The sequence below is a fragment of the Tenrec ecaudatus genome, chromosome 10 (assembly GCF_050624435.1).
Source record: "Tenrec ecaudatus isolate mTenEca1 chromosome 10, mTenEca1.hap1, whole genome shotgun sequence".
Taxonomy (NCBI): Eukaryota; Metazoa; Chordata; class Mammalia; order Afrosoricida; family Tenrecidae; genus Tenrec; species Tenrec ecaudatus.
In genome coordinates, this window is record NC_134539.1 from 87996189 (window position 1) to 88009681 (window position 13493).

A 13493-nucleotide genomic window follows, 5' to 3' on the forward strand; every position below is an offset into this window, starting at 1 on the left:
TCCATTTAATGGAACTAACCTAACTGCAACTGTACAGTCTTTACCTAAAGCACAGTCTTGACAAACATTGCTAAATGTTCCACTGAGACCCATCCTCACGACCAGTTTTGCTTGAGTCAAAGCAAGTCCCAGGAGCTGGCATATGAAATGTGACCCAGAAGTAAGTATGAGATACTCTAAAGAACAGTGTGGTTTTTCTACGACATGCAAACAGAGACCCAGGGAGTATGGGTACAAATGGCTATAGTGGGTGGGACAATGGTGCAAGAAACATAACGCTAGTTCAGATACAGTTTACTGATGTCAGCACAACAGCAGAAATTCTTCATTCGGTTTTCAGTATGAGTGGTTAGATAAAGATCTAATACATCCTTACCTCACTTAATGACACAGTTAGGTTCCAAACACCAGGTTGCTATGCAGAAGTCAGTGATACATAAAATGGTGGGTGATCGCATCATTACATCACTGCCACCACCCACCAGTATATATAATGGTCAGATTACACCAATATATAACTACCAAACCACCGAGAATTATCACCCAGACAAGCTGTCATAGCCTTCACTTTGACCTTAAAACATCACCATAACCTTAACTACGAGGGGGTACCCCAACCACGCAAACAAAATGGGAACAAAAGCTCGGCTGGGCAGAGCTTTCATGCTTTTCACACTAGGCAAGCACTGAGCAACTCACTCTAGCTAGTGCACCCAGCGGTGTTGCCTGGGAAGGTTCTCTGGTCACAGTGAACTTTTTCGTAAAAGCACTTCTGCTCAAACCTAGTTTTTTTGTGATGGCTGATATAAGAGAAGAGTGAGATTCTGCAGCTGTGAGATTGTGTTTCCTGCTAGGGAAAAATGCTGCAGAAACTGTTGTGATGTTGAACATAGCTTATAAGAACAGCACTATGGGAAAAACTCAGTTATACGAGTGGTTTACTCACTTCAAAATAAGGTGAAATGTCAACTGATGACAAACCTTGTTCTGGACGTCCCTCAACTTCCCAAATGGATGAAAATGTCGCACAGTGCATCTGGAGTTCTTTTAATCAAGCTTACTATTCAGAGGTTCTGAAAAGATTGTAATAACTGTGCTACAGAAAAGGTCTGAAATGTGGCAGACAGGGGGATGGTTTTGCCACCACGACAATGCACCTGCTCATGCAGCCATCTCAGTGTGCCAGTTCTGGGCAAAAAGAAACATGCCTCTCTTGACCCACCTGATTCACCTGACCTCACTCCATGCGATTTACGTATTATTTCCGCGAATGAAGAGAGACATAAAAGGCCATGGATTTGATGACATCCAAGAGGTGAAGAAAAACGAGGGAGGTGCTGTCAGCCGTCCAAACAGATGTTTGAAAAATGTTTCCAAGAATAGAATCGCAGATTTGACAAATGTATTAAGTGGAATGGAGAATACTTTAGAGGTGATAAGGTTGTTTTGTTAAAAAATTTAAGTACACAGCTTTGAAGAAAAGGGGAAAAAGCCATTTGGGGGGTACCCCTCATAAGTTAAGTGTCAGAAACACACAGGGGCATCACACCTTCCTCCCAGGGTCGGGATCAGCACAACAGCAGTGCGTTTGAAACCATGCGTTGTTCTTTACTAGAGGTTGGCAAAGAGCTGCCGCGCCTGTTTTAGGAACCAGGACAGTGAGCCCTCATCGCATGTACTTTGGAGAAAGCAGCCCCTGGAGAGGGGGTCATGCTTGGTAGAGTAGAAGGAACCCCCTCGACCACACAGATTGGCACAGTGGCTACAAGGATGGGCTCAAACATAATTGCGAGGATGCTGCTGACCTGGGTGGCATTTTGTTCTGCTGCACAGAGGGCTGCTGTAACTAAACCACCTCACTGGCACCTAAACCACGGTCACACTGAAGTTAAGCTGGTATAAATCCATCCTGGAGTGTAACGGTTTGAAATGCTCAGTTTGATTCTCATGTTAATCACAATGAAAACATTAACATTTGTACAAAGAAAGTAAGAGGGAAGTTAATAAGTTTCAAAACAAAGAGTCAACTAAACAGAATAAAGAAGTCTGGGTGGAACTAAGTAAAAGGGAAGAATCACAGTCTTAGCAGACTTGATCAGTAATTACTTTAAAGGTAAACAGATTAAACTTCCTAAAAGATAGTCAGAAGGATCAGAAAATGATCAAACTATATTCTGTCTGTAAGGACTAATTTGTAATAAAAAGACACAAAGCAGTTGAAAACCAAGGGTCGGAGCAGGTCTCTCATCACACAGTCACTCAAAGGGAGCTGGTTGGAGTGGCTCTGTTAACATCACTTAAGACAGCCCTGAACTACACTGTGACACGAGAGACTCGGAAGGGCACTACAGCATGATAAAAGGGTCAATTCATCGAGAGAAAGAGCGATTAAGAAGTTTATCCTTGGCTTCCCTATACACCTGTTCTGCATCGGGGACTCTGCCAACCAAGGATGGAGGGGAATGTTTTTGAGATGTGTAAAGGTATAAACACAATGCCATTTCATACAGAGAACTTGAACTTTCGTGGATTTTTATTTCTACAGTGGTGGGGGTTATGGGACGTGAAAGTCCTGGAACAATCTCCCGAGCATCCTTAAGCATATTAAGTACATGCACTTAATATCACACCCTGACAGAATTAAAGGGGGAAATCGACTGCTACTAATCTTAGTTGGAAACTTCACTACACTTTCAACCCCTTACAGTTCCGAGACTGACAGCTCGGAAGCCATGAAGGACAGGAAAGAAGGCCACCGTCGCGGTAGACAGGCAGGAGGTTCGATGCGCACCGTCACACTGCAGACTGCAGCCAAAGCCACAGATCAGAATTCGTATGAACTGTTGAATAAAGAGCCAGTTTGTTCTGCCCATATCAAAATAAAAAGTTAAACAGAACATCTAGAAAGATCAATAAAGAAATGAGGATTTAAACACTATAAACCAACTAGACTTCACAGCCTTTAAAAAAAAAAGTTCCGTGGTTGGTTTGGGCCAAACTTTTTATTTAGTATTCTCTGTAGTTATTTCACACACAATTTAAATGGCCCTGGGAGGGGAAGGGGAAGGAGGTGGCTTTGGCACGCAGTATCCTTGTGTTTGGGGTTTCCTAGGTGGCTGCACTTTCCTTACGTAACAGTGGGATTTCCATCTGACACCGCCATGAGATGGTAGAGTAGCAGCAAACCCAACCACCCTCCTAATGTCTAGCTCACTTTTATAGCAAGATGATCCCTGTCTCCACTTTAGATGGCTAGATGTTTATGGACGATCTTTACATTCTTGACTGGTTTACGGGGAAGAATCAGATGGGAAGTGGCTGTCAGGGATACCTGAGGAGCATTACGACACTAGCACACAAGTCGTCTTACACACTTAACGTCTGTCTGCGTGTTGAAGACAATGTCATCAAACCAAATAAATTAAGCAGGTTTTACTTTTGCCTCACAAGAACATAAAGACTGTGGAGAACTTAAAATGGGAAATGTGGGTGGTTTTTTCCCCTAATTTTAGGAAATGTTTTAAAATAACACAATTTCCCCTTAATAATCCTTGGGTAGCTATGACAGAATTGTTTTCACTTTTTTTGTTTGTTTGTTACTTTGAACAGGGATTTGGTCCAAAGTTTTGTTTTTAATACCTGCTTCTGCCTCCCCCTGGATCAGCTTGGCTTCCTCTAGGGCACCCCTCTGGGTGCTCCACGTAGGAGCCCTGTGGAGGACACCCCACTCTCCACAGAAGGGGGAGCCCTCCCTCGTGCCTGTCTGCCTTCCTCCACTGCTTCCACCATACGATGGTGGGGCCCTGTGTAGGGAGCGCTCTCGTGGGAATCTCGTAGGGCCCTCCATTGGGAAGGTCTGAAAAGTCACGACCAGGAACATAGCCACCTCTGTCACGGCTGCCTCTGGACGGGCAGTCATCACGGGACTAAGATGACCATGATGCCTGCTCTCTTCTAAATCTCGAGAACCGGGGTGATTGCTGAAGGGGGTGTTCTACTAATGAAAGGAGGATTTAAACACTATAAACCAACTAGACTTAACTGCTGCCCCCTTTTTAAGAGCTTCATGGTTGGTTTAGGACAAACTTTTAAATTTAGTATTCTGCAGTTACGTAACGCCCAATTTCAGTGGTCTTGATGGGGGAGGAGGGAAGAGGAAGCTCTTGCAAATTCATGATTTGAGTAGACTCTCCGTCATCTCTCGAGGACAAATGCACATCTCTGTGCAGGGGTTCCCTTCCTGGTGGGCCTCTGCAACTATCTTTTCCACCTGATACAGGACGCTCTTCCACCCATCATGCTGCCGCCGCTGCTGCAGCGCACTGGTCTAAGAAGCTGGTCTTTTAGGAAGTAGCCTTCCACTTTGTGGTGGAGGTCCTCTTTGTCCTGGAAGTGACCCCCGGAAAGAATTCATGGTGATTCAAGGAATAACCACCATCAACCATATGGCCCCCACATGAAAGGGGTCCCCTGGCTCCTCTATTGCCGCCTCTCCTACCTCAAACACCTCTGGGGGTGGGGAACAGCTGTGCTTCGTGGAGGCGGTAGGGGTCCATGGCTATCACTTTCAAATGTTGGCTAAGTGGCTTGTTCAGCCTTTATGGCTTTTCCATCACACCCTGGGCTTTCAGAGATGACAAAAAGCAAAGTCTGTTTCCCTGCGGTTTCACCAGGAGCACTTCCACAATTCTTCCACCTGTGGCGAGCACCGCTTCAAGGGCTTGCTCACTTGTTTTTGTACTGAGCCCAGCAATTAAGAACTTTCCAGGCCAATCAGCTGCAACCATTTTTCCTCAACAATGAACTGTTCCAAGCCCAGTGAGCCCATTGGCTCAGGGGCTGGCTACCGGGTCTGAGAGCGGACGATGGAAGTCCTGCGCCACAAGGACAAACAATGGAGCCAGTCAACTGTACACTGCCCATGAAAAAGGCTCTTCCCAGCTCTTCCCACCCTCTCCAACAAGAGGAACACACAGCAGGCTACGGAAATTAAACAGCAGGCTACGGAACCACCAATTGGGTCAAAGGGGGGAGAAATCACAAGGAAATTTAGAAAAGATTTAGAGACCAATGAAAATGAAAGCAAAAACCAAGATGTGTGGGATGTGGTGGGCAATTTAAATGACTGCATTGAAGACAAAGATCTCAAATCCATCATCTAATTTGATTAACTTGAGGGCCTAGAAAGAGAAGGGAAAACCAACCCACAGTCCTGGAAGAAAGGAAATGATAAACTTTGAATTCGAGACAAACCAGGGAGAGCGGCAAAAACAACAGGGTGCATCGGCAATGCCCAAAGTTGGTTCCTTGTGACTTCTGAGATAAGTGGCCTCACGGTGCTTCCCCTGTACCTCCTTTGTACAGTCCCCTGGGCCTTGCCCACTGTCTAGCAGCTATCTGAGACCATTAGCATCTATTAGCTGGAGCAGTGTAGGAATCAGAGGAGGAAATGGAATATGTGGCTAATTGCCTCCTTTGATGTGAGCCAGAAGAACTGTCTGGTGCCCTGCCACCATGACTGAGCGCTTTGATCAGGGATTCTATAGAAGAATCCTGATCAATGAGGGAAAAACTATGGGATTTCAAATTCTCACAAACTCCCGAGACGCCCTGGAGCAGTGGTTCTTAACCTTCCTCATGCTGTGACCCTTTATTAATACAGTTCCGCATACTGGGGTGACCCCCCCTCATCCAACCATACAATTATCTTCGCTGCTACATCATCACTGTCATTTTGCTACTGTTATGAATCGGCAACCCCTGTGAAAGGGTCATTCAACCCCCAAAGGGGTCACCACTGCCTTGGCGCCACAGTAAACTGGATGAATCCCTGAAACACTTGACCTGAGGAAGTCCAAAATTTTAAATGAAAAATATCCCCTAAAATGGTCTTATAATCAAACAAGGTTAGCTTAACTAGTAAAATGTATCAGCCTTGAGGAGCGTGCTCTTAAGAACGCTCTCCATGGATCAGAGTGACAACAGCACTTGGCAGGTTAGATGGAACCTCGGGGAATCATGAGTTTCTGTTCAGAGAGGTGGATGACTCAGAAAGGCGAACAGCTGTCCAACTCAAAGATTATCAGCATCACTGAATTATACTTGTGCATGTTTTGCTGTGTATATTCTCAACAAAACAAAATTTTAAAAAGGAAAAGGTTATTCTTTGAAAACATAAACAAAATTAACAAACCATTGAAAAATCTGAGGAGAAACAAAGAAGAGGCACATATCAAAAAGAAGAGAAGTGGATACATTCTGATGGAACTTACAGAAATAAAAACCATCGTGGGAAATTTGTAAACAACTGGACATCGATAAATTAGATAACCTAGATTAAATGGGCAAATTCCTAAAAGCACACACATTAACTTTAAGTTGAGAAAATATCAAGGGAAAACAACAAGTAAAAAGATTAATTCAACAATCAAAACTTCGTTTACAAATGCTCAGGCAGGACCAGAAGGCTTCAGTAGGGAATTCTACCAAACATGTAAAGAGTAGCATAAATCCTTCTCAAATTCTTCTGGGGGGGAAAAAAAAGGAAGCAGAAACACTGCCTAGCTCACTCTAAGAAGTCAACAGTACCCTGATTACCAGAGCCAGACAGAAACACCACAAGAAAACTACATACCAGTATCGCTATGAATATACATGTAAAAATCCTCAACCAAAAAAACAGTAGTAAACCAAAGTAGAAGAAGGGCAAACATGATGCTGGGGCAGAAAGAAGGTACAAGGAAACAGTGGAAAGATCTAGGAAGCAAAACGATGGACAGAAGTATAAACATAGGTGGGCACTTATGTGAATATATTAATTCATAAAAATATAGGTATTGACCCATGTACATAGATTTATATGGAAATACACTGAGGAAGTTGACGGACTTCGGGCCTCTGCTCAAGCCCTCCCTCAACACAAGAACACTTTATTCTAACAACCTGGCATTCTGTAATGCTCACCTTCCCTACACAAAATGGGTGCATAAGCAAATGTGATGAAGAAAGCTGATGGTGCCCGGCTATCAAAAGATAGAGTATCTGGGGTCTTGAAGGCTTGAAGTTAAACAAGCAGCCATCTAGCAGAGAAGTAACAAAGCCCACGTGGGAAGAAACACACCAGCCTGTGCCATCATGAGGTGTTGACGGGATCAAGTAACAGGCACCTGAAGACCCAGAACAAACCAACAAAAAACACTATTGAGAACGAGGGGGTCTGAACAGACCCAAAACCCATCTGTAGACAATAGGGCATCTCCTCAAAGAAGGGTCGCAAGGAACGGATGAGTCAACCAGAGTGCAGTATAGCACCAATGAAACACACAATATTCCCCTGGTTCCTGAAGGCTTCCTCACCCCCTACTATCATGACCCAAATCCTGCCTTTCACTGTGGGATAGGCCAGAGCATGTACACAGGTACATATAAGAACTCAGGACACACGGAATCCAGGTCAGATAAACCCCTCAGGAGCAGAAATGGGAGTAGCGTTACCAGGTGGGCAGAGGGAAGGTGGGGGGAGGAAGGGGGAACCGAACCGATTGCAATGATGACACATAACACCACCCCTCCCCCAGGGGGATAAACAACAGAACCATGGGTGAAGGGCGACAGAGGTCTGTGTAAGATTGAAAACAATAATAATTTACAATTTATCAAAGGGTCACAAGAGTGAGGGTGGGCGGAGAGGAGCTGATACCAAGGGTTCAAATAGAAAATAAATGTTTAAAAAATGATGATGGCAACATATGTACAATTACACTTGATACAATTGATGTATAGAATGCTATAAGAGCTGTAAGAGCTCCCAAGAAAATGATTTTAAAAATAGTAGTCAACAGAATCCAACACTATGTTAAAGGATTTATATGCTATGACCAAGAAGGATTTACCCCAGAAATGCAAGAGTAGTTCAACATAAGAAAATTAATGTAATAAATCACATTTAAAAGAGCCATATGATCATCTTACTTGGTGAAGGGGATTTTACAAACCCCTTGCATGATAAAAATACCTAACAAACTAGGACTAGCAAGGAACATCCTCAACATGATAAATGGCATTTACGAAAAACCCGCAGCTGACATCATATTCAGTGGCAAAGACAAAGCGTCCACCTAAGATCAAAACCAGGCAAGATACAACCTCTCCACTGCTGTTCATCGTTTTACTGGAAGTCCTGGCCAGGACAATTAGGCAAGAAAAAGAAAATGTACCCAAACCAGGAAGGAAGAAATAAACTATCTCCATGAACGGATGACATAATCCTATATATAGAAAACCCCAACAAACTTAATTAATGGGTTCAGCACTGCTGAGAACAAGGTCAGCACAAAAATTAGCTATGCTTCTGTACATCAGCAGTGAACAACCTGAAAACATTATTAGGAAACAGCTCTATTTACAATAGCACTTAAAAAATGAAAGGACTTAGGAATAAACAACCAGGGAGGTGAAAGACATATACACTGAACGCTATAAACGCAGAGATCAATTCTTGGTCTTTCAGCTAAGATCAAGTATAAAAGGATGCAGAAAAAAATTGTTTTAAGATGACCTCTATAAAAAAACTCATTTATTATTCATAGCAACCTCATAGGGTGGGCTAGAACTGCGCCTATGTCAGTCTCGCGCTATGTCAGTCTTGCGCGCGCGGTCGAAAGCCTCCTCTCTCCCCTCCCGAGCAGCTGCGGGTTCAAGCTGCTGCCCTGTGGGTGACCCCTAGTGAGTGCAAACATACATAGTCTATGCTCCTGGACTGGAAGGCACACTTCATTAATGCTGTCACTTTATGCTGTATAAGTGCTTTGTGTTAATATTTTGTTACATTAAAGATGTTAATACTACTCAGAGTAACCTACAGATTCAAAGTAACCCCATTGAAATGCCAACATTTTCCACAGGAATTATTAAATCATATAGAAATTGAGGTAATAGTTCAAAGTCACATAGGCTTGCAAGGGACCCCAAACAGTCAAAACCATCTTGAGAAAGAACAAAGTAGGAGACGTTATACTTCCCGAGTTCAGGACGTACTGTTAATGCTGTGAGCTCCTGGTCCAGTGCCCTCACCATCACTGGCTGTGACTCAAACCCCTGAGACCTACAGTGTTCTCCCTCCGGGTCTCGTTTTCCTAAGTGGATAACTTGGCCTTTTCTAAACCTCGTCTGCGTGTCTGGAAGCTCCCGGAAGCCAGCTCCAGGCACACTCTACAGCTATCAGCATCAAGAGTCTCGTGCAAATCTAAGGACAGACATGGAGACCAACGGGACAGAATGCAGAGCTCAAAATAAACCCGTGGATCGACGCCCAATGTTGTAGCCTCTGTGAAGGAGTCTGGTGCCTCCTCAAAAGCTTAGCATAAATGACTGTGGGGAAAATTACTATGGGACCCAGAAATCCTACTCATGGACATAAACCCCAAAACGTGGAGGCAGGATCCAACAGATACTTGTACCCTCATGCCCACAGTAGCATTATTCACAATAAGCCAGGAGTCCATGCAGGTGTCCAACGCGGTGAACACATGACGACATGCGGTGTGTCCATGTAAGACAGCTGTAAAGAGCAGCAAGTGGCTGCCACATGGTTGAACCTTGAAAACCTTATGCTATGCCAAGTAACCCCGGCACAAAAAGATACGTATGGGCTGGTCCCACTTATGCAAGAGTGGGCGAATGCCCAGACACAAAGCCAAAGTGGCTGCTACCAGGGCCGGGGCATAACAGGAATGGGCTACTACTTCAAAAAGCAATCCGAACAGAACACCCTCATACTTAGTCCTTCTTGTGTCTAATCTCTGACAGACATGAAGAAAAATGCCCCCACCTCAGGTTATAAACAGACAGTGCTGGGGGAAGAAAGCAGTGAAGGCTGCATCTCATTGGGCTCCTCAGGCGTTAGGACCAAAGACCTCTCCCAGGTGCTACCTGGCCTGTGCTTGCCCAAAAGTAGTCTCACGTTCTCTTTTCTCCCCATTGGGAAAAGTGCAAACACTGTCAAATGAAAAGTTTAAAATAAAAACATACGGAGGTTTCCAAACACATGTTAGCTTTTAAAAGGTAGTAAACAAAACCTACAATATGACATTCGAATCTGCATTTTAATCCACACAGGGTCAAGGAGATGGAGCACGCAGTCGCTGTGGTCTGGCAGGCCCTCCCCTCCCCCAGAACGGCCTCAGCTGAAGCAGGAGTCTCAGCAGAGGCAGAAAGTAGGGCAGTTGGCTGACAATGGGGTGCAGTGGGCAGGATGAGCCCAGTGGGAGCTGCGTCACCCCTTTGTCTGTGCACAAAGCGTGAGGGAGCCCTGAGGTGAGGCCGGGCTGGGACCACTGACGGGAGCTTTCTTCCCAGGAAGCAGGAAATGGGCTAGAGGAGCCCGTGGTGGCACAGAATCCACCACGGGGCTGATTCATCGGGTTGTATACTTTTGTAGACAGCTGTGAGCCCCTCCAGCATTTCTAAGGCACTTCTGCTTAGGCAGAGGTAGGGCTCCTCTTTCTGACCATCGCCCCTCCGGCCCCCTCAGAACAACCACCTCTACCCAGCCCACCCCCAGCCTTCTTTCCTACTGAAGCCCACCCAGCAGCTGCACACCTCCACCTTCCTGGGCCCATCAGTCTCTAAGTCCTGGGGGCTGGAGGGGCAGACTCCCTCTTGGTCTCCAGCCCAGCCGCACCTCCCTCCCTCCCAGGTCCTAGCACCTCTTGCTCCTCGCCACCCCACTCCCTCAGCCAGGACCCCTCCTTGTCCTTGCCTCCATGCTGCTCCTGCCCCAGCCCATCCTCCTGGATGCTGAGCCAGGATCTTTCCAAGTCTTTCTGTAGCAGGAGCCTCAGCTCCTGACTCGGTCCTCCATCCCACCACCCCAACTTGCCACAGCGTCTGCCCTTTGACCTTTCTCCTTGGCTTAAGGCCCTTCTTCCCGCCTCACTTGGTCAACCAAGTTGCTCATGATTCCCTGTTTTCCCTCCCCAGGTTCCCCCAGCAACCTCTTTTCCAGGAACAGACTCCCCAAAAGTTCCTGCCTAGTGCAGCTCCTCCTCCTGCACCCTAGCTCATGACACAGGCCTGACGGTCACAACCCACCCCCAGGGCCTCCCCTTTAACAGGCTCGGTGCCAGTGCTGGGCCCTAGGCGGCTGCATAGTGCTCATGGGGTGTGGACAGAGGCCTGCAGCAGCCTCGTCTGTGGCCTGCTCCTGTCATAAGCTGCCCCCTTATCCTGCTCCCCAGGGCCTCCTCCCCACTCCAAGCCCCCTCCCCTCCCCTAGTTGCTTCTCCTCACACTTTCAGTGGAGAGTGGCTAACATTATAAATGGGGACCCAGCCCAAGATCCCCAAGCAAATACATCCCTTGCTCACCCACCATAGGCCAGCCCATGCAGGGCAGTGAGAAAATGCAGCTTGACCAGGACCTGCCCCTGGGAGGTGGGCAGGGTGGAGGTAGGGTTGCAAAGGGCAGCACTTCTCTGTGCAAGCAAGGTCCCCAGGGAGTTACTGCTCCAGGGCCTGTGCAGGTGTGGCAAGTGGCCTGGTCCACCCAGCCTCCCAGAGGTCACAAGGGGAGGGGCCAGTGGGTCTTACCTAGGAATGTTCCAGTGAAACCCAGTGCAGAGAAGCTGGAGAGTACAAACAGGACCCCCACTCCCAGAAGGGCGAGGCCCACGCGGTAGGCTCCGGCATTATCCAGGCTCTCCATCTTGGGCTGGCTCAGCATGGCCTGGGTGAAGCTGCAGGGCAGGGACAGGGTGTCACTGCATGGGGTGGGACAGGAGACAAGGCAGTGGGGGCCTGCCCCACCCAGGGACCCTCTCTCCCCATGTCTCAGGCTGGATAGGTGCTCAAAAGTATCCAGTGCAGGGTCTCTGGTCACAAGCCTGCTGGATCAACAGGTGACAGACACAGGGAAGTGGGCTGAAGAGGGCCCAGGGTCAACTGGGGAGTACAGTCCATCTCTGAATTCACTGGTAGTCTATCTTCTGCTCATCCAGGCAGTATTCCATCCATCCATCTACTCATCCTTCCATGCATCAATCTAGCTTCAAACTACCCACCTACACATCTTTTGCTTCCATCCATCCATCCACCCATCCACATACCCCACTCATCCATCCATCCCTTAACCTCTTTGAAGCAAAAGGAATGCATTGTCTTTGCTCATTTACTCATTCATTCCACTGGTAAATTCAGATGAACCCAAACCAAACCCATTGCCCTAAGTTGATCCCAACTCAGAGATGGGAGCGGCCGGTGGGGTTACACTGCCAACTTTGCAGTCAACAGTCCAACACCGACCCCACAGGGCCAGCTCTCCCGGCCATTGTGTCAGTTCTGTCTCACAGTGACCCGATAGGGCACAGCACAACTGCCTCCATGGGCTTCCGAGATGATCACTCTTTACTGCAGAGCAGCCAGTGGGTTCAAACTGCTGACCTTGTGGGTAGCAGCCCAATGTGTAACCACTAACTACCAAAGTTCCTTAAATTAGGTGGAACTAAAAACGGTTTCCCTAGAACATTTCCCCCCTTGGGACTTGGCACTACCTGGCAGATGGAGGTTTGGTACATATTCCCTGAATGGAGAGAGCTGCCTCCGCCTCTACTTCTTCAGGTCCCTCCCACCCTGGAAAGGAGAGGCAAGGAGGAAGAGAGAAAGAGGAGAGTTGGCAGGGACCTGCTCAGCAAACTGTCAAAGAGTAGCATTCGTGTATCAGGGCACACTGGTGTCTGGCCATGTGGCCCACAGCTCAGACTCCCCACCCACATCACAGTGTGTGTGTGTGTACATGTTATTTTTGCATGTGCACGTGTGTTTGTGTGCATCTGTGAGTGTGTGTAGTGATGTTAGGCTTCCATGTTCTCATGAGCTGAGGTGGTTTCCAACTGCTTGGTCTCCAGGCTGTGTCCCCACTTGCCTGTTCAACTCTGGCACCTACTCCTTGGTGCCCAGTGCCACCAGTCTGCCCATCCAAGGGTGGCTCTTGGCCAGTCCAAGGACTTGGTCCAGCAAACCCATCAGAGGAGCACTAGCGGACCACACAACCCAGGCCAAGGAGGGGCCACACCAGAGAGTGAGGCTGGCTTCCAGTCAAGCTGCTGCCCGGGCTCAGGTTTCTATCTGCAGCCCCTACCCTGTCTCCTTGTACAGCATTCTACAAGGGGCAGACCAGCCAGGCTCCTCTACGAAGCACTAAGCACTGCAAACTGACTCGCAGGGCCACAGCACAGAGAGGCGTTAGCCAGGAGAAGGGCAGGGGAGGGTCGGCAGAAAGAGGACATTCGGAGGATGGACAGGTGGCAAGGCAGGGGAGTGAGTGACCCAGGTGAGTGATCGAAGCTTGCTGGGAGCCTGGACTTCACCCTCGGTGTGTGGGTAGCAGAGCCCTGATGCCGTAATGACTATTGGCTGGGCTGCTAGCTAGAAGGTCATCAGTTGGAACCCGCCAGCTGCTCTGTAGGAGGAAGGCTTGACTTTCTCCCCATAAAAAGT

General features: G+C 47.4%; 1 protein-coding gene and 1 pseudogene across 9 annotated transcripts in view; both read right to left on the bottom strand.

Annotated features, from left to right (window-relative positions):
* The window catches only part of PEMT (phosphatidylethanolamine N-methyltransferase), a 90760-nt gene that overhangs the window by 14241 nt on the left and 63026 nt on the right, over window positions 1–13493 (bottom strand). For 8 of the 9 annotated variants that reach the window (XM_075560945.1, XM_075560942.1, XM_075560947.1 and 5 more), the window contains one exon: window positions 11589–11758. In XM_075560945.1, coding sequence (XP_075417060.1) covers window positions 11589–11758 — 170 coding nt within the window. The remainder of the gene's footprint in view (window positions 1–11588; window positions 11759–13493) is intronic. The other variant, XM_075560943.1, reaches the window with a different exon arrangement.
* LOC142460203 (RNA-binding motif protein, X chromosome-like) lies at window positions 4095–4866 on the bottom strand (annotated as a pseudogene).